Here is a 17,972-nt window from a genome sequence, read left to right as displayed (position 1 = left end):
GTGGCTCAAGCCTGTAATCCCAGCACTTTGGGAGGCCGAGACGGGCGGATCACGAGGTCAGGAGATCGAGACCATCCTGGCTAACACGGTGAAACCCCGTCTCTATTAAGAAATACAAAAAACTAGCCGGACGAGGTGGCGGGCGCCTGTAGTCCCAGCTACTCGGGAGGCTGAGGCCGGAGAATGGCGTGAACCCGGGAGGCGGAGCTTGCAGTGAGCTGAGATCCCGCCACTGCACTCCAGCCTGGGCGACAGAGCAAGACTCCGTCTCAAAAAAAAAAAAAAAAAAAAAAAAAAAGAAATTGCATAGACGCAGGTACTTGACACAGCCCAGCCACCCCACAACAAGAAGAAACAACCACTAATACAAATCCAGACAGCTCTCATTTTCACCACCTGGACTCAAAAAAAAAAAAAATGCTTTCCAACCTGCCATCTTCCTTATCCATAGGACAGAAGCCTCAGGCACCCAAGACCCACTCAGGAGCCCCGGGCTGCTCAGCCACACAGTTCAGGAAGTGGCCGATAGCAGCTGCACTCCATCAAGCCCTTGGCCACCAGGACCCCACCACATTGCCACCTCCCGGAACAGAATGTGAAAGATGTAGTCACCAAAGAACCAGCTGCACATCTTCCTGGAAGGTCTGGGTGAGTGGGAGCCCATGAGGACTCTACACCTGCTGCAGAGTGCCCAGGCGGAACCCAGCCCCTTTGTCAGCAGGCCCCTGTGATGTGGCCCCCCAGCCAGGCCCTCAACAGTCATGAACATCCTTGGAACCAGTTGCATGACAACACAGGCCCAGCCCCTACGGATTTCTACCCCCAGCTGGAGCAAAGCTGCCTCTGATCCTAGCCACAGATCTCCATAAGCACTAGGTATTCTGCCCAGTCAGTGGACCCTGTATCTCAACCAAATGCCCAAATTAAGGCTGCTTAATTGCACTATGCTCCCTTAGGAAGCCACCATTAGCTGACTCTGTGTTTTGGAGGGTTTTCTGTTTTGAGACAGTGTCTTGCTTTGTCACCCAGGCTGGAGTACAGTGGCACAATCACAGATCACTGCAGCCCCAGCTTCCCAGGCTCAAGCAATCCTCCCACCTCAGCCTCCCCCCAAAGTGCTGGGATGACAGGCGTGAGCTACCGCACCTAGCCCATTAGCTGACTCTGAGTCACTCCAAACCCAGGGGCAGAGCTAAGCATGACAAGAAGCCACAACAAACCCTGGCAGACCTGGGTCCCGGGGTGCCAGGCTGTGGTATGGAGGTGAGCTGGTCTTTGCTGGAAGTAAATAAGGCCTTCGCTTGGGCATCCCTGCCCCATACGTGCTAACACACTCACACCCCTACCTCAGCCTTCAGCCTGGCTCTTCAATTATGCTGCTGCACATCATTAGTAAGGACCCCAAAAGAAAGCTCTCTCAAGGCAGCAACCCACACTGCAGGTGGGAGGGGCACAGGAACCGGGCCAGGTTTGTCCGCAGCGGGACCTTTCAACCCAGGCCAGTATTGAGTTGCCACCACCAGTTGGAATGCATGGTTGGTCTGACCATGGGTCTTAAAGAGGAGGGATGGGAGAGAATCAACCTCTAGAAAGGAGCAAGGATTAAAGCAAGTGCAGAGGTAGGGGCAGAGTCAGGGTGGCCCTGGGCAATTTGTCTTCTGGAATCAGTTTGCAGAACCCTGAGCAAGCCAGGCCCAGGGGTTCCTACACCTGGATACCTGAAGTGCCCCACAGAGGGGCTGGGTGTCATCAGTATCCCAAGACAAAGAGCCCCTAAAACTTGTGGTAAATCAATCCTGAGTTCCTGTATTTGATAGGGAGTTTAGGGGGCTGGGAGCAGAAAATAATTCAAGGCTCATACCCTGACTCCCACCTTCATCTGAGCTGTACCCTTGGAGATGGGCAGGGCCTACCCACCTTCACCTGCCCTCCAAGTACTTCCTAAGATTCAGCCTACCTCTCAGCCAGCCTAACTTGTCTCATGCTGCCTTCAGCTCTGTCAGCCTCCCTGTGGAGTCCCCCTCTGCCCAGGCCAGGAAGCCCAGGAAGTAGAGCTATAACATCCATTTCCTATCCCCGGTGCCCAGACCCATGAGCTAGAGAGCCGATGATGAATGAACAAACAGACAGATGGCAAAATGAACAGAGGTCGGTTCGTTTCTTGTCTTCTCCTTTCCTCTGGGCATTGTGAGCCTGGTGCCCTGAAGAAGAAATGACCCAGCCCTATCCACACCCCAAACCATCAGCTGTCCCTCGGCCAGGTTCCCATTTCTCTAGGTTTAACAGCAGACAAGCGACCACACAAGGGAATGTGCCATGGTCCTTGCTTCACTTCCCAGAAAGAACAATGTCGATAGCTTTCGTTTATGTGCCGGATGCGATGCCAGAACACCAGGAATGACATTTTAGATTTTAGATCCCACATTCAAGTGTTCTCAGACTAAGCGTGAGTTAGCTATTTAAGGAACACTCACAAAAAGAGGTGATCACTTGATAGGCATCTGTTTCAAACTGTTTCTGAGTTTTTTTTCTTTTTTTAGGGGAGCAGGAATGGTAGCAGCATTCACATGATTTGCAAATGCCCTCCTGGGCATAAGATCCCAAACAGTAACACATGAATCTGAATAACTGGCTTGTCCGAGGGCTTGGCTCGTGAACAGGCTTACACCAGGGCCAGCAGCCACCCCCTCTGGATGTGTTGGCCTAGGGAGAACAGGCCCACTAGTCCTGCGCACTGGATATGTCTCTGACAGGGAAGGCAAGGGGTCACAACAAGGCTGGGGGCAGCAAGCAGCCTCCAGGCCCTGAGGAACCAGAAGAAAAGGCCTATGTCCTCAACCCCTAGTCATAGTCAAATGGCCCCCAGGTGCCCTAACTCAGATGGCAGTGGAAACACAAACAACAGCTCAGAAAGCACCAGGCTAGACACCTCACACCTAGCTGATGGTCCAAGACACATAAGCACCCCCAGGGCCTCCCTCAGCCTGGCAGGCAGATTAGAGACAAACTTGAATTCAATGCACTCCAGACCTCCCATCCCAAGTGGGCATGGTGACTACACCCCAACAGGAGACATTCTGACAACTGCTCTGGTCACGAAGGCTCAGACACTACTTCCTAGTCGGAGTATTAGATGTGAAAGGCCCGGAGCCAGGCCAGCTCCTGGGGAGAACTGCATGTGGCCTACTCCCCACAGCTGGCCCCCAGGGGCCCAGCCCACCCAGGGAGACCAGGGAACTGGCTGCTTTGAAGCTCACTCAGAAAGGAGGCCTCTGCTTCCTTGATTCCATTCCAGGAATTCTCAAACAACAAACATAAAGAGGATTTCCCTTCTTCGGTTCAGCCTCTGCAAGACACCTGAGGTTGCCTCGGTCTCCAGACACATTGATGTCTGCCAGTCCGAGGGCCTCCAGAAAACCCCGATGTCAACTCAGAGTATGGGTTCCAAGTCTCAACTCAACCTCTGGACCAAGGGATAGCTGAGGCCATTAGGGGATAGATTCCATTCAGGCCCCTAGGGGTCAGCTTGCTAACCATGCCCAGATACAGCCCCCAACCCCTGACCAATTCAACTCTTATATACCCTTCTCAGCTGCACCAGTCCCAGGCCCAGCAATCTGCCCAGGTCACAGGGAAAGGCCTCCATCCATCTCCCTGCAGGCTGTGTGGGTGACAAGCCTGTTTCTGCATCTTGCCCACTGCCCAGACTGTGAGGGTACCACCACTCCACACCACTCAGCACCCGGCCGACACCTCTCACCTGATGCCCGTGGAGTGTGTAGAGCAGCCGGCCCTCCATCAGGTCCAGGATCTTCAGGGTTGAGTCACTGGAGGCCGTGATTAGGTAGTTTCCCGACGGGTGGAAAGAGAGCCCGTTCACTGCAGCACTGTGCACTAGGGGAAGGACATCAGTCAGGTGCTGGCTGGGAGGCACAGGGAGCACAGCTGAAGCCCGGGACAGGCAATCAGGGCCAACTGAGGCTCAGCACAGCCCTGATGGGGCTGGGTCAGGATGGTCATTGCTCAAAAGAGCTGTGGGGAACCCAACAAGGATTTCCCAGGAGAGGGGCACAATCAAAGAACAGGAAAAGGCCCATTCAGAGCCAAGGGCAGGCAGTAGAAGACAGGAAGACAGAAACGGATGCAAAAACCAGAGGCAGCAGACGATTCCTCCATCCTCTCCCACAGCAAGCGGTCAAGCTGGAGCAGAATAGAGCACTCAAACATACAAACATAGCCTTTGGTCTATCTGATATATTCTTTCTTTAAAGAAACCAAATGGAAAATAAAACCCTTGAAATGTCAATACAATGCCACTGCCATACAGGGAGGGCATGTGTGGGGGCAGATGAGCAGAAAGCTAAGACACTCTTAGGAACCAGTCAGGACTACGTTCCAACCCCAAGCCTCCTGCCTGCGCTCACCCCATGACCTTTTTTGAGAGACAGAGTCTCACTCTGTCGCCCAGGCTGGAGTGCAGTGGTACGATCTCAGCTCACTGCAGCCTCCGTCTCCTGGGTTCAAGAGATTCTCCTGCCTCAGCTTCCTGAGTAGCTGAGACTACAGGTGTGCCACTCTGTCCAGCTGATTTTTGTATTTTTAGTAGAGTTGGGGTTTCACCATGTTAGCCAGGTTGGTCTGAAACTCCTGACCTCAGGTGATCCGCCTGCCTCGGCCTCCCAAAGTGCTCAGATTACAGCCGTGAGCCACCACATCCATCCTGAGCAAGCATCTTGACTACACTGAGCCTCAATTTCTCCATCTGTACCAGAGCACCCATGTGTAAGGGGTGCTGTGGGGATGCTACTAAGTTAAGCACATGAGGCCTTTGCAGAGTGAGCCATCCAATGCCAACACGGATGTTCCTCTCCTTTGCCCTCTATGTTCCATGTAACCCCAGGTCCTGCCACGTCACCTACTCAACAGCTTGGCCCTGTCCATGACTCTCTTTTCCCTATCATCCCAGCCTAACCCCATCATCTTTTCTGGTGTCCCTCACACTCCAAGATCCGGCCACCCCAGCTGTGTCAATTCCCCCAGTCACAGAACTTTTTTACTCCTTGTTTCCAGTGGGCCTGGGAGACTCTTGCCCTCCCCTTTCCCTGATCTTAAAGCTTAGTACTGGAAGCTACCTCCTCCAGGAAGCCTCCCCTGGCCTCCCGATTAGGGCAACCCCCTTCATTTGTCCTTCCAAAACACCATAAGCCTGCCATCGGTTCACTCGTCACATTTACATGCAACTATCTGACTCACATCTGGATCTCCCATGAGACCATGAACTCCATCAGGCAGGGGCGGTGTTGAGTCCCTGGCTCCCAACTCAGTGCCTGGCACTGAGCAGGACTCAGAAAGTGGTTGGTGAGCAGGTGCTTAAGTTGGGTATCCAGAAGCTCCAGCAGGTTACACAACCCTCCCTCAAGGCCAAGAGCATATTCTAGGTGAAGCTGGGGGCAGACCTGGGCAGTCTACATGCGGACAGAGCAACTCCACAGCCAATGCATGGATCAGCTGCATCACAGCCTCCTAGGGTGGCTTCTGAGGAAAACCCCAGTGTCTTTCTTCCCATTACCACAGGCCCGATGAGGAAAACCAGTGGGGCTAAAATAACCATGACCCTGCCAAGTCAGAATTGCCACCAACATAAAGGCAGACTCAAAACCAACCATCGTCTTAGCACTGAGAGGCTGCAAGAACTACTGGGTTGGTAAACACACCCAACACGAAACGGCCCTCAACAAGGCCCACAGGGTGCACACAGTCCCTTAGATGCCAGCCCAGCTGATGTGCTGATGTGCCGGGGAGTCTGGATACATGTTACCAGGCATACTTAGGGGGAGACAGCCAAGGTTTTACGTAACATGATATTTATATCTGAACAACACCCTCCAAGTCCCAGGATCTCCAGGAGGCAGCCTGGAGAGGGACCAGTGGGGTCTCTGAAGCCAGCTCTCGGGGGCAGATTTCAGAGATCGCCCCCACCACAAAGTCTGCACTGGGATGAAGGCCACCCCCACACCTCCTTGACCAGAAGCTGGCAGAGGAACAGCCGGTGGCAGGATGGTGCAGAAGGGAAGGCATGCTCAGGGAGCTCTGGGCTTCCCAGCACCACCAGGGTGGCAGGGTCAATGTATTGATGCCACACCAGGGGCCCCCACCTGGTCAAGTCCATCCAAGGGAAAGAATCTCTCCCAGAGGAAGGGCAACAGAAGCCCCACTCCATGTAAATGTCAGGAATACCCAAGCCTGGGTAGAAACACCTAGAACCATTTACTCCAGAAGAGGGGCTGGCCTGGCATACCAGGCTTTGGGGGATGCCCCAGACACCAGGACCCACCCCACCTTTCCCCACTTGCTCTCCTGCCTCATCCACTGGCCACGCCAGCCTCCACTCTCACTCCTCCTGCCTCTGTGGAGGTGGTGGAGAGTGGGTAGTCTATGGAGGCGTCATTGTAAGAACCACCCCTGCACGAGAGTCTACCATGGAGGCTAGGCTGCCCCATGAGGGCATGAGCCTTCGGTCATGATGCCTTGAGCGCCAAATGTCTGAGAATGATCCACTTTTTGTCAAGTCCAAGGCCGCAGGCCTCTTCTTGGCTCCATGGCAGATATCAGTGATGACACACACTGCCACCTGGATGGCAGCTGTGAGCTTGTGGCTCTTATCCCATCTCCACCCCAAAGAGAGAACCCTGACTCCAGGTCAGAGATACACCAACATCAAACTTCTACAGATCCTCAGGGGCCCAGGGACGAGGCCACCACAGCCCCTGCTCCCAAATACCAAGAACTAGTCATAGCTTGTGGGCAGCAGGTGGCCTAAGCAGAGACCTGAGTACACCCACTCCATGCTACTCTGCATGTAGAGGCCTGGGCAAATCTAGGCCCACTACCTGATGGGCTCCAAACCAGCCAAGGGCCCAGAGAAAGCCTGGGTGCCCAAGCAGGAGGTACCTCTCTGGAGGAGACCATGCCAGGGCCAAGCCCCACCCTAACATCCTTCCACAAAAGGACCACTCATTTTCCCCAGGGTGGTCTCTTGCGATGTGCAACTGGTGTTACCAGTGACATGGTGGCTCTGGGTTGACAAGAGGCTTTGGATTCATACCACAAAGGTTCTCTGATACCAGCAGCAAAGGACACCTAAAACACTCCTCTTTTTAAATGCCGTGTAAATGCTCACTTCAGGACGGTGGGAGAGTAGGTTGGCTAGACCAGGTGGGACAGCACCACTGTACCCCAATCAACCCTTTTAGTCTCAAAACACCAATTACAGGGTACAGCCCTGCCCTGCTAGCTGCAACCACTTAAAACCCTCCAGCTGGGCACGGTGACTCACGCCTGTAATCCCAGCAGTTTGGGAGGCCGAGGTAGGAGGATTGCTTGAGCTCAGGAGTTCAAGACCAGCCTGGGCAATACAGTGAGACCCCAACCCCATCTCTGAAAGAAAAAAAAAAAAAGACAAAACCCTCCATGACCATGTATGAGGCCAGGCAGGGGTGCAGGGGTGCACTAAAGACCAATGGACAGAGAGCGTGGGACTCTATGAGTTCTTAGCCCTGCTGACAGCCAGCCAAAGAGACCACCTCTCCCAAGGAGCCTGGGGAGTAAATGACTAGAGTCACTGAAGTGCAAGGAGCGCAGCGTGAGACGGTCAACAGAATGCCAGACTCAAAGGCCCTGAGTTGGGGACTCAGACCCACAGCTGTGTGACTGTGGGCTGCATGCTCTGCATCTGTGAAATGGAGAGTAGACCTACCTTGCTGGCCACTCAGGCCTGTCACTGGATAATGGACCTGCACGTGCTATAAGCCACGAAGCACATTACAGGTTCTGGGATGGGGGCTGCTGCTCAGATGCCTGAACAGTCTTAACGTGGGCTCAGAGCATATGGAGCTAACCCATCACCACGGGGATTGGCATTCAAAGGGTTCCACCAGTCCATCAACTCCTTGCTGAATTGAGAAATCAGAACTGCTCTCTGCAGTGATAGGCTAGAGCCAAGAAACTCCTTGACTGGCAGGAGAGTCAGCCAGCGCAAGACAAATGACTCCAGCTGCCTCCAATAGCCCCAAACCCCAAGCAGGCTTCAACTCCAACCCTAGCGGGAACAGGAAGTGCCCTCATAGAGCACAACCATGGATGGCTGGACACAAGCAGGTTGGGGCTTGCTAGCCACACACTGCAGTATCATTAACCAAATCCTCTCACAAGAGCCCATCAGCCTCCAACACCAGAAGGCCATTCTGGAAGTGCCTGCTGCCCATCCAGAGTCACTAGGGGAGACACTGAATGACACTGTGTCCATAGGTTTCCCTTGGGTTTCCTAGGGATCAGGACAGAAAGCAGATCAGGCATCTTTTGCCAGAGTACTGGGAGCCCTTCCTGGGGAATGAGCCTACAAAGAGATTCTACTGCACCTATCGGGGTGGGGGAGCCACTTGGGTAAAGGGTTTCCCCTTAGTTTCAGCTAGAGGTTTTCTGGGGAGCCCCAAGACCAGAGCAGACCTGGTCATGTCCTCCCGTCAGGAGAGGATGAGAGGTATGTTCCCCCTACCCAGGGAGCTCAGATCAACCTGGCTCACTGCACCCCTAAGGGTCAGCCTAGAGGCTATGGGATGAGTCTGCTATCCTGTGAACACCCACTACTGGCCATGGCATTGAGCAGGGAGCTCAGGGGGAACCGGCTGTGTTTATGGGCACTCCAAATCCCGCTAAGCCTCCAATCTACACTAGGGATGGCTTAGGGATGAGACACTGCAGGCCCACTGAGAGGGTGTCATAAGAGGCAAGGCCAGAAGCAGACTGCAATCTCCCAGCAGGGCCTGTCAGCCCACACACTCAGCTCCACTCAGGACTCGGCCCCTGGGGCTCATCTGAGTCCACCCACACCTCCCCAACCCTGCCATCATGGAGATCCGCCCCTGCCCTCCACCAAGCCTGCTTCCTCCAGGACCCCGGCTCCCTCTCCCCAGTACCCACCACTCCTCGGCTGCTCTGCATCGCTCCACCTCCTGACAACCCTCTTCACGAGACCCCACTCTCCTTCGCTCTCCAGCCTCTGCCCTACCCTCAGCTCTCCCATGCTGGGAGACGGGGCTCATACCTCTCACTCTGGCTGCTTTGTGGACCTTTATCTTCTGTGGCCCCCTCAATTATAGGGGCTCAGAATGTGACCTCAGCTATTCTCACATCCCAGATCCCTGGGTCCAGCTGGCCCCTCCATCCCAACAAGGTCAGTTTCTCTGCTTCTACTCAATCTCTGCAACCCATCCCCGACTCTGATGCCAGCCCCCACTTTGATACCAGGCACAGCCAGACACCTACCCATCACTGGGGCACATGGGGCACACCAGCCCCCAGCCCCAGCAGACTCTGGACACCGCTATCCTCTAAGATGTCCTTCTTCCCTTCATACCTTAAATGATGAGGCCAGTCCTGGCACTGCCAATCAGGCCACATCTTTGGGACCCTGAGCTGGAGATGGCATCTGAGGCCCTTCCCAGAGGGCATCTGCTGTTATACCCATGAACACCAGGCCCAGGCTCCTGATCCATCAGAGATGGGCCTGGACCCTGCCAGGGTCACCTAGAGATCCTCTCCACCCAGTGTCAGGACTTATGTAGCACAAACCACATACCCAGTCCTGTGTTATAATCCTTATATGGCTTTTCCCATCAGAGCCTCACAAAGCCATGAGGAAGGCCTATCGCCACCCCCTTTACAGAAAGGAATCCAAGCATGTGCTCCTGACCACTGTCCTGCCTATCGCCTTCCACTCCCATCTCTCCCTGTCTAAGTCCTCCCTCCTCTGCACCTGCCCATGTTCCCCAGGCAGCTGTGCAGATGTGCCCCATCCCCGAGCTCCAGCCCTTCACTCAGGCCTGGCCCAGAGCAGAAGGCTGAAGGAGGGATGGGAGAGGTATGGGCTCCAAGTGGAGGCAAGCCCCACTGCTTTTCTATTCCAGAAGCCTCTGTCTGAAAGAGCACTGGTAACAAACCCCAGGGTTTCCTGTGCAGGGCGTGGGGCAGGGAAACAGGTTCTTGCGGCTGGCCCCTGACACCTGGTGGTGCTGTAGGGTACTACAGGCCTTAACCAACCAGGTTGGCCTCACCGGACCAAACAGGACCAAGACAGTGTCATTGTCATCATCACTAACGTTGTATCTCCTTCCCCTCATTTTGTGCCAGCCACTCTCTCAATTCTTGATATGAAACAACTCATTAACCCTCCCAACACCTCCTGTGAGACAGGCCCCATCATTGTCCCAGAGGCCCCACAGAGTCAAATGACCTGCCCAACATCACACGGCCAGGAATGCTTTAAAAGCCGGCTACGGAGCCCACTCTCCACCATGTGCTTTTCAAGACTAGGATCTTCTCCCCATTCTGGAAAGGCGTGCTTACCTCCATTACCCCAAAGAAAGTGCTGTCCTTGAACACCAAGAGTTAGCTAGGAAGGGTGTGCGTGTGGCAGGGGTAGGGGTAGAGTGGGGGGTGGTGGTGTTGGAGCCCCACACCTGTGTCCAGCCATGTACTTCCCATTTCAGGTGTGGTTTATGGAAGCAAGCCCAAGAACTTTAAGCTTAGTCCCAGGTTAACGACCACGGTTCTTCAAACAACTCCAGCTCTGCCTTCCTTCCTGGTCTCTCCCTGGTCCAGTCTCACTTATCTCTGTTTTGTCAGCTGCACAATTCCCAATTTCTCCAATGACCCCTCACCAGCTCCCTTCCCTGAGCCCATCCTTGGAACTGGGGTGCCTCGTGGCCCTGCCCACTCATACTTGCTCTCAAGCCAGTTCCCTACCCAATACTCTCAGCTAACTCATCCTGGGCATGTCTAAGTCTGCCCTCGCCCTCCAACTCCCACCTGGAACCTTGCATGAGCCCATGTCCACTGCCTGCCACCCTGCCTTCCAAGGGCTACCATCCTGGGCCTGGCCCCTAGCTAAGTCAACCCTCCCTACGACTCTACATCTGTGGAGGATACTGTAAGACCAGAGGTGGCCATGGTCCCACCAATGCTGGCCTCTACTGACAGCCCTGTTCCCTTTACCACAGGTCAAGGGCTGTCACCTTGGCCCTGGAGGGCAGAGCCTCCATCACCAGGAAAGGCAAGTGGCATGCCCCTGAGAAGTGGTCCTCAAGCGAAGCCCTGGCCAGAGCCGCAGTGAGGACTCCCCATCTGGCCCTGCAGTACGTGTGAGACTCTGCCACTTCAGAGGTGGGCATCGAAGGCTCAGTGGAAGCCAGGTAGCACCAGGCTCCATCTCCTGGCCAAGGTTCCAAGCCAGGCCAGCCAGGGCACAGACTCTCACCCCTGGAATCCCAACAGACCCAGGATACCTTCCTGCCCAAGGCCATCTCAGTCCCATTTAAGCACTACAGCACAGAACAACATCCAACACCAGCACAGTCCCACTAGGGCTGCCCTCAGGCCCAGGAGGCTGTTCACCACTCACAATGATAATGCTGCAGCAGCCGGTGAGTCCGCACATCCCACACCTTCACTGTGTTGTCCATGCCGGCAGCGGCAATGCATGTTCCACTGGGGTGGAAGTCCACATAGGTGACAAAGCTGGAAAGACAGGGGCCACTATGCACTATAGGAGGTCTGCCCTGGTTCAAGATGGACCCAGAAACATTTAGTGCTTTCCCATCCCTGTGTCCTGCCCATGCTGGTCCCTTGACCCAGACACCTCCTTTCTGTCACATTTGTTTACCAGGTGGCCAAGGGAGAGCAAGAAGAAGTAAAAGGTGAGAACAGTGGCCAGCAACAAACTAAGGTGGACTGACCAGGGAGCACATCCCACCGCCCATTTTAAATACAAGTTGAGAGGGCTATCTTCAAACCCAAAAGTCAGCCAGGCTCCCCTGGGGTTTTCAAAGTTGGAACTGGTACCTTTCCCAGGGGTGGCTGCGGGGCAGATCCTGCCACCTGAGGCACAGGTGGGAAGGTCCAGCAGGGCTACAGGGCCACTGGCCCACCCCTCTCTAGAAGACAGGCCAAGAACCCTCACTACACCCATATGTGATTCCCAGGCTGGTATCACATCCAGCTCTCAAGGAGCCCTTGTGGCTCCCAGCCCAACGAAGGAGGGCAGAAGCTGGGGTCTCTACTCAAATGCGGGCACCTCTCTCTCCTCATGATGTGGCACAACATGAACAGCCACCATCTGCTACAAGAACCCAGTGAGAATTTTGTAAAGCCATCACCATGGATAACGTACCAAGAGGCTTTAAAATGTAGTTTGGGCAACTGAGTGTCAACTGCTCACAGACAGACAAGTTGTAATCCTGAGAACCAGAAAGTGAAGGAGAAAAAGAGGAGCACAAATAATTACACAGCTCCAAAGAATTGTGTGGCTTGAGGTTAAGCACTCCTGCTATTCATGGAATGGAGACAAAGATACCATCCACACAGGAAGAGATACAATGCTAGGTTGCCAGACCTCACAAAAAGCACCAGACAAGGGGCAGCAGTGATAAGGCTGCTGGTTCCACGGCTCCAGCCACTGAAGGCCACTGGGCCTCCTCAGGCCCAGGTCTGTGCTCTGTGCTTCAGCGCCTACAAGTGGAGGACAGCATCCGGAGACTCACCCGCCATGCTCACAATACGAGTGGACGCATTCCCGGCTGCTCCTGTCCCACAGCTTAACAGTCTTGTCATCACTGGCAGACACGATGAGTCGCCCGTCGGGGGAGAACCTGAACCGGGTGGGGCACAAGTCACACCTCGGACTAACAGATGACATGGGTGCCACACACCATCTTCCACAGCCACTCTTCCCCAAGTGCCTATTATCTGCCTGCAGGAACCATCCAGGGTCACATGCCCTGCTGTGATTTATTATTTTTTTTAATTTGAATACCCTAATATGTCTTTTCAGAAACAAATGCATCGCATCCTAGGAGGCAATGTTACTTCTGTTTATTTGGTCATATCTTAAATTATACTTTGTTTCTGAGAATAGTTAACTTTTAGCACTTGATCATTTTTCTTTTTTTCCTTCTAAAGAGCTTTTCAGGAAACTATGACTAAATTTTGGTTTTGGTTTTGTTTTGTTTTTCAGACAGGGTATCACTCTGTCGCCCAGACTGGAGTGCAGTGGTGTGATCTCAGCTCACTGCAGCCTCAACCTCCTGGGCTCAAGTGATCCTCCCACCTAAGCCTCCCAAGTAACTTCGACTACAGGCATGCACCACCACACCCAGCTAATTTTATTTATTGTTATTATATTTTTTTTGTAGAGATGGGGGTCTTACTATGTTGCCCAGGCTGGTCCTCTAACTCCTGGACTCAAAGGATCCTCCCGCCTCATCCACCAAAAGTGCTAGGATTACAGACATGAGCCTTCAAGCTTGGCCTGTGACTTAATTTTAAATGTTATAAAAATGTTTCCTTTATTTTTTTCTTCCTGAATCTGTGAAACTTCTTTCCTGTTGCTCTTGTTTTGTTCTTTCCTGTTGCTCTTGTTTTTGTTTTCTTACGTAACTTCATGCACAAACAGCCCCCCTCCCACCCCAACAGCAAACTCTGACCAAAAGGGAAAAAGAGAAGTTCTTTCTGACTTAGAGGAAAACCAAATATAAATAAATGAAAAGAAAAGAAAAAAAATGGTGCCCGCCTCACGGGTGAGAACAGAGCAGCCTCATGCACATAAAGCCCCAGCACTGTCCCTGATGCACAGCACATAGCAACATGCAGCCGGCACTGCCTGCCAGCAACATTTGCACAAAGGTGGCCAAAAGCTCACCATCAGTGTCATTACTCTGGGACCAGGTCCTCCGAGTCTACATTTGACTCAAGTGTGGGTCAGCAAGACACAATCTGCCAACAAAAGGCATGAGGTCCTGGGGACTGCCACCAAAGGCCCAATATGGACTTGACACCCAAGTTGGCTGTCCTGGCCCCTCCTGATCTCAGGATCCTAATCATAAAGCCTCTAAGAGCCATCAGGGGTCTCCTAGGACAAAGGAATGGGGGTGCCCTGGAGAACAGTAACTTGTATGGGGTCCCCAGAAGAACACAGCTCAATAGTCCCCAACTTCTGACTCATGTGGTCTCCTAATGTCACCTGGCACCCCAAACCCTTCCTCTGAAGCAAAGATATTTGACCCATGAGGAAGCTCTGTTGAAAAGAACCAAATAAGCTAGAAGTAGGACTATCTGTCTGCAATTCTTGGACCTTGAAAGGTCCTTTGGGTCACCTGGCCCCTTTTGCACAGAACTGGCTCCCCGGCCAGCGGGAAGGCCAGCCTCCAGGATAAGCCCCCCACCTCAGAAGCCTGGGCCCCTATCTGGGAGCTCTGGAGCAAAATCATCCTCTGATCCCCCATTGGAAAGTAGGCAAGCCTTACTGTCAGAGAGAGTTGGGTTTAAACTCCAGCTCTGCCACAGACCCACCGTGTGCCCTGGGACAAGATACTACTGTTCTGAGCCTCCATTTCCTCAAATGGAAATGATACCACTTAGCTTGCAGAACTGTCTTAAGAGACAAAAAGAAAACGTGTAGTGATAGTACTGAAAGTACCTAATTGTTGTTTTTGATAATAAATGGCCCCTGTTGACCCAGTTTGTGCTTTGCCAACACAGATGTCAGAGGGTCATCATGGCTGACTATGGACTAACTTACATGTCATGCATCTGCTCTGTGAAGCTTCTCAACAACATACAATGCAGGAGCTATTATTGTTCCCATTTTACAGATAAGGAAACCAAGGCTAAGGAAGCTTAAACAATGCCTAAATAACTTGCCCGAGGTCACAAGTTGGTACCTAGAAGCCCCTGTGCCAGCCCCCAATCCCCAGGGTTCCTCCAAGGGTCTCCAGACAGAACAATGCTCACTTGGCACAGCGGACCCAGTTGATGTGCTGGCTCAGGGAGAACAGGAATTTCTGGCGATGAGTTGCCCACACTTTGACTGTCTTGTCGTCAGAGGCTGTCACGAAGGACTGGCCATCACTGCAGAAGTGGACACTCCTCACTGTGGCCGTGTGTGCACGAAACGCAGTTGACTCACCTTTGCTACAAGGACAGGCATCCAAGAGTGAGGAAACCCATAACAGTGACATGAGAGCCCACAAGCACATCAAAGTTCTCCCTACTCCTCAAGCACCCCTCCCAAAGGTAGCCAAGCCCAAGAACCCCAGTCTCCACAAGGGAACGCCAGAGCCTCTCTTATGTGAACAGAGCACCGCCCCCAGGCTCCACCTACATGAACAGAGTAACAGGTGGCATTTCTTTAGGGATAGATGGGGTCAGCCCAGAATTCCTCTTCCAACCCTGAGGGGAGGGCTCCAACTACAGCCCCAGCCTCTGATGGCACCTCTTCCAAAGCAGAGTAGAAGTCCCACTGTGACAAGTCCAGAGCCAAGCTAGGGGACCTCGGTGGGGATGGCTCTGGCACCAGGGCCCCAAATTCTGACAAGCCTCCTCAAAGTCTATGACTCACACATTGGGTACCCAGATGCGGACAGTCTTGTCTCGGGAGCCAGAAGCAAGCAGGTGTCCCGAAGGAGAGAAGTTCACACAGGTGATGGCATCCTTGTGGCCAGTGAAGCGGTAGGCGCGTGATTGCGGCTTCATGTGCCAGACCATGAGGCATGAGTCCATGGAGCCACTGGCTGAGGACAGTGGGTAATGCTATGACCCGCAGCTCTAACGGGCTTCAAGCCTCCACCAAGACGTTGGAGAGGCAGGAGGAGCAACTGGCCCAGCTCCACCTTCCCTGGCATCCACAAACAGGACCGTGAGAAGTCTCCCATAGAGCAGAGCACATCTCGAGGTGTGGTCTGGAGGTGGAGAACCTGTGGCCGAGAGTTCTCCAAGGAGCACACCCACATGGGAACAAGACCGAGGCCCTTCCATGCCAGCCCTGGACTGCAATCCGAGCTCTGGGAAAACTCATTCCCATGGGGCCCGGGGTCTCCTTCCAGATACATCCTGAGGGCACCAGAGAGTAAGTCCTCCCTGGCTGGGAAGCCAGCCCCTCCCATTGAGAGGGTCCAACTCAGTATGAAGCCTAAAGGAGGTCCCCAAAATTGACCAAAAATGACTTCAGTTCCCTCTTAACCTTTACACACCAGAGGGCTTTGATGACAGGATGAAGGGGCAAGTCTCCTCTGTGGGAACTGGAAAGTGCAGTCATAAAAGTTGTGTACGAAAGCTTATGCAACCAAGGAAGGGGGACACTCAGCTGCAGCATAAGGGCAGTGGGAGTGAGGGGGGTGCCCGGCTCTGCTCAACAGCCTTCTCACCGACAAGGCTCTTCAACAAGAAGGTGCGCCTTATTACTGTGGGCAACAGAATCAATAAAGCTTCAAAGAAAAGGAGTCACTGTTTAGGGCCCACACCAAAAGACAGACCCAAAAGGTGGCTAGGGTGTGCCGGAAAAGACCCAGATTCCAGTCCCACCCTCAAAAGCTGTGTGGCCTTAGCAAGGCCCCTAACCTCTCTGACCCTCAGGCTCTGCATGTAAAATGGAGCTGTGAAGCCCAGTGCCCAAAGAGCTGGCACACAGAAGCAAGACACAGGTTAGACAAAGCTGTGCAGTCCTTGTGCTCTGCTCCCCAACCACCACACCTCCAAGGTAAAAACTTGGCCTGTTCGGCTCATAACCTAGCACCTAGACAAGGTGCCTCTTCTTACCCAGTTGCTTTGTGTTGATACTGAAGTCCACACAGGTAACTGCATCTCGGTGGCCCTTAAAATGCCTTTCCAGCGAGGGGTCCTCCTGGAGGAGAGCCAGGGTCAAATGTGTGAAGCCTGGGTGAGGAAGGGGCTTCCCCGGGGCCAGCACTCTTCCTATAACAGCCGGGGGGGTGGGGTTAAAAATGCTCAAGGCATGACCTTATATAAAGAAAATCCTAAGGAATCCACTAAAAACTATTCGAACTAATGTATCAACGGTGGAAACGCTTCAACAAAAACAAAAAGGAACAAATGAGTTCAGCAAGGTTGCAGGATACAAAATCAAGACACAAAAATCAATTGTCTTTCTGTACACTAGCAATGAATAATCCAAAAAATAAAACTATTTAACTTATGATACATAAAAAAATACTTAGGAATAATTTAACAAAAGAAGTACAGGACTTGTCCAGTAAAGATGACAAAACATCACTAAGAGAAATGAAAGAAGACTTAAAAAATGGAAAGACATTCCACATTCATGAACAGGAAGACTTACTATTGTTAAGATACAATACTACAATACTCCTCAGATTGGTCTACCAATTCCACATAATTTCTATCAAAATCCCAGGTGTCTTTTTTGCAGAAACTGACAAGCTGATCCCAAAAATCACATGAAAATGCAAGACACCCAGAAAAAACAAAATGATCTTTAAAAAAAAAACAAAAAAAACAAAAAAAAGCAGATACTGTAGAAAGCAATTTGGCAGTTCCTCAAAAAGTTAAACATAGGTCAAGTGCAGTGGCTCACACCTGTAATCTCCACACTTTGGGAGGCTGAGGCAGGAGGATCAATTGAAGCCAGGGGTTCAAGACCAACCTGGGCAACGCAGCAAGACCCTGACCCTTCAAAAAAATTAAAGAATAAGGCACACGTAGTGGCTTGTGCCTGTATTCCCAGCTACTCAGGAGGGTGAGGTGGGAGGACTGCTTGAGCACAGGAGTTCAAGGTTGCAGTGAGCTGTGATCACACCACTGCACTCCAGCCTAGGCAACAGAGCAAGACCCTGACTAAAAAAAAGTAGTTAGCCGGGCACAGTGGCTCTGCCTGCAATCCCAGCACTTTAGGGGCCCAGGCGGGCAGATCACCTGAGGTCAGGAGTTGAAGATCAGCCTGGCCAACATGGTGAAAACCCTCTCTACCAAAAATACAAAAATTAGCCAGCTGTGGTGGTGGGTGCCTATCGTCCCAATTATTTGGGAGGCTAAGGCAGGAGAATCGCTTGAACCCGGGAGGAGGAGGCTGCAGTGAGCCGAGATCGCACCACTGTACTCCAGCC

The 17,972-nt window shown here is 52.8% G+C and overlaps 1 protein-coding gene across 17 annotated transcripts in view; it reads right to left on the bottom strand.

Moving 5' to 3' along the window:
• The window catches only part of POC1A (POC1 centriolar protein A), a 79,322-nt gene that overhangs the window by 58,000 nt on the left and 3,350 nt on the right, over nucleotides 1-17,972 (bottom strand). For 14 of the 17 annotated variants that reach the window (XR_001899803.3, XR_643726.4, XM_009200617.4 and 11 more), the window contains exons 2-7: nucleotides 16,648-16,732; nucleotides 15,452-15,623; nucleotides 14,845-15,024; nucleotides 12,597-12,704; nucleotides 11,459-11,574; nucleotides 3,761-3,894 (exon numbers count right to left, since the gene is read on the bottom strand). Coding sequence is in view for 15 of the 17 variants with exons in the window: in XM_009200617.4 (XP_009198881.1) it covers nucleotides 3,761-3,894; nucleotides 11,459-11,574; nucleotides 12,597-12,704; nucleotides 14,845-15,024; nucleotides 15,452-15,623; nucleotides 16,648-16,732 (795 nt within the window). In the remaining 2 variants the exon portion in view is untranslated. Of the gene's footprint in view, nucleotides 1-3,760; nucleotides 3,895-11,458; nucleotides 11,575-12,596; nucleotides 12,705-14,844; nucleotides 15,025-15,451; nucleotides 15,624-16,647; nucleotides 16,804-17,972 lie in introns of all 17 variants that reach the window. The other 3 variants (XM_009200618.3, XM_003894331.3, XM_017955418.3) reach the window with 2 other exon arrangements.

Source organism: Papio anubis, chromosome 2 (genome assembly GCF_008728515.1).
Source record: "Papio anubis isolate 15944 chromosome 2, Panubis1.0, whole genome shotgun sequence".
Lineage (NCBI taxonomy): Eukaryota > Metazoa > Chordata > Mammalia > Primates > Cercopithecidae > Papio > Papio anubis.
The sequence above is the reverse complement of the archived record's forward strand: the minus strand, read 5'-3'. Positions and strand labels throughout refer to the sequence as shown.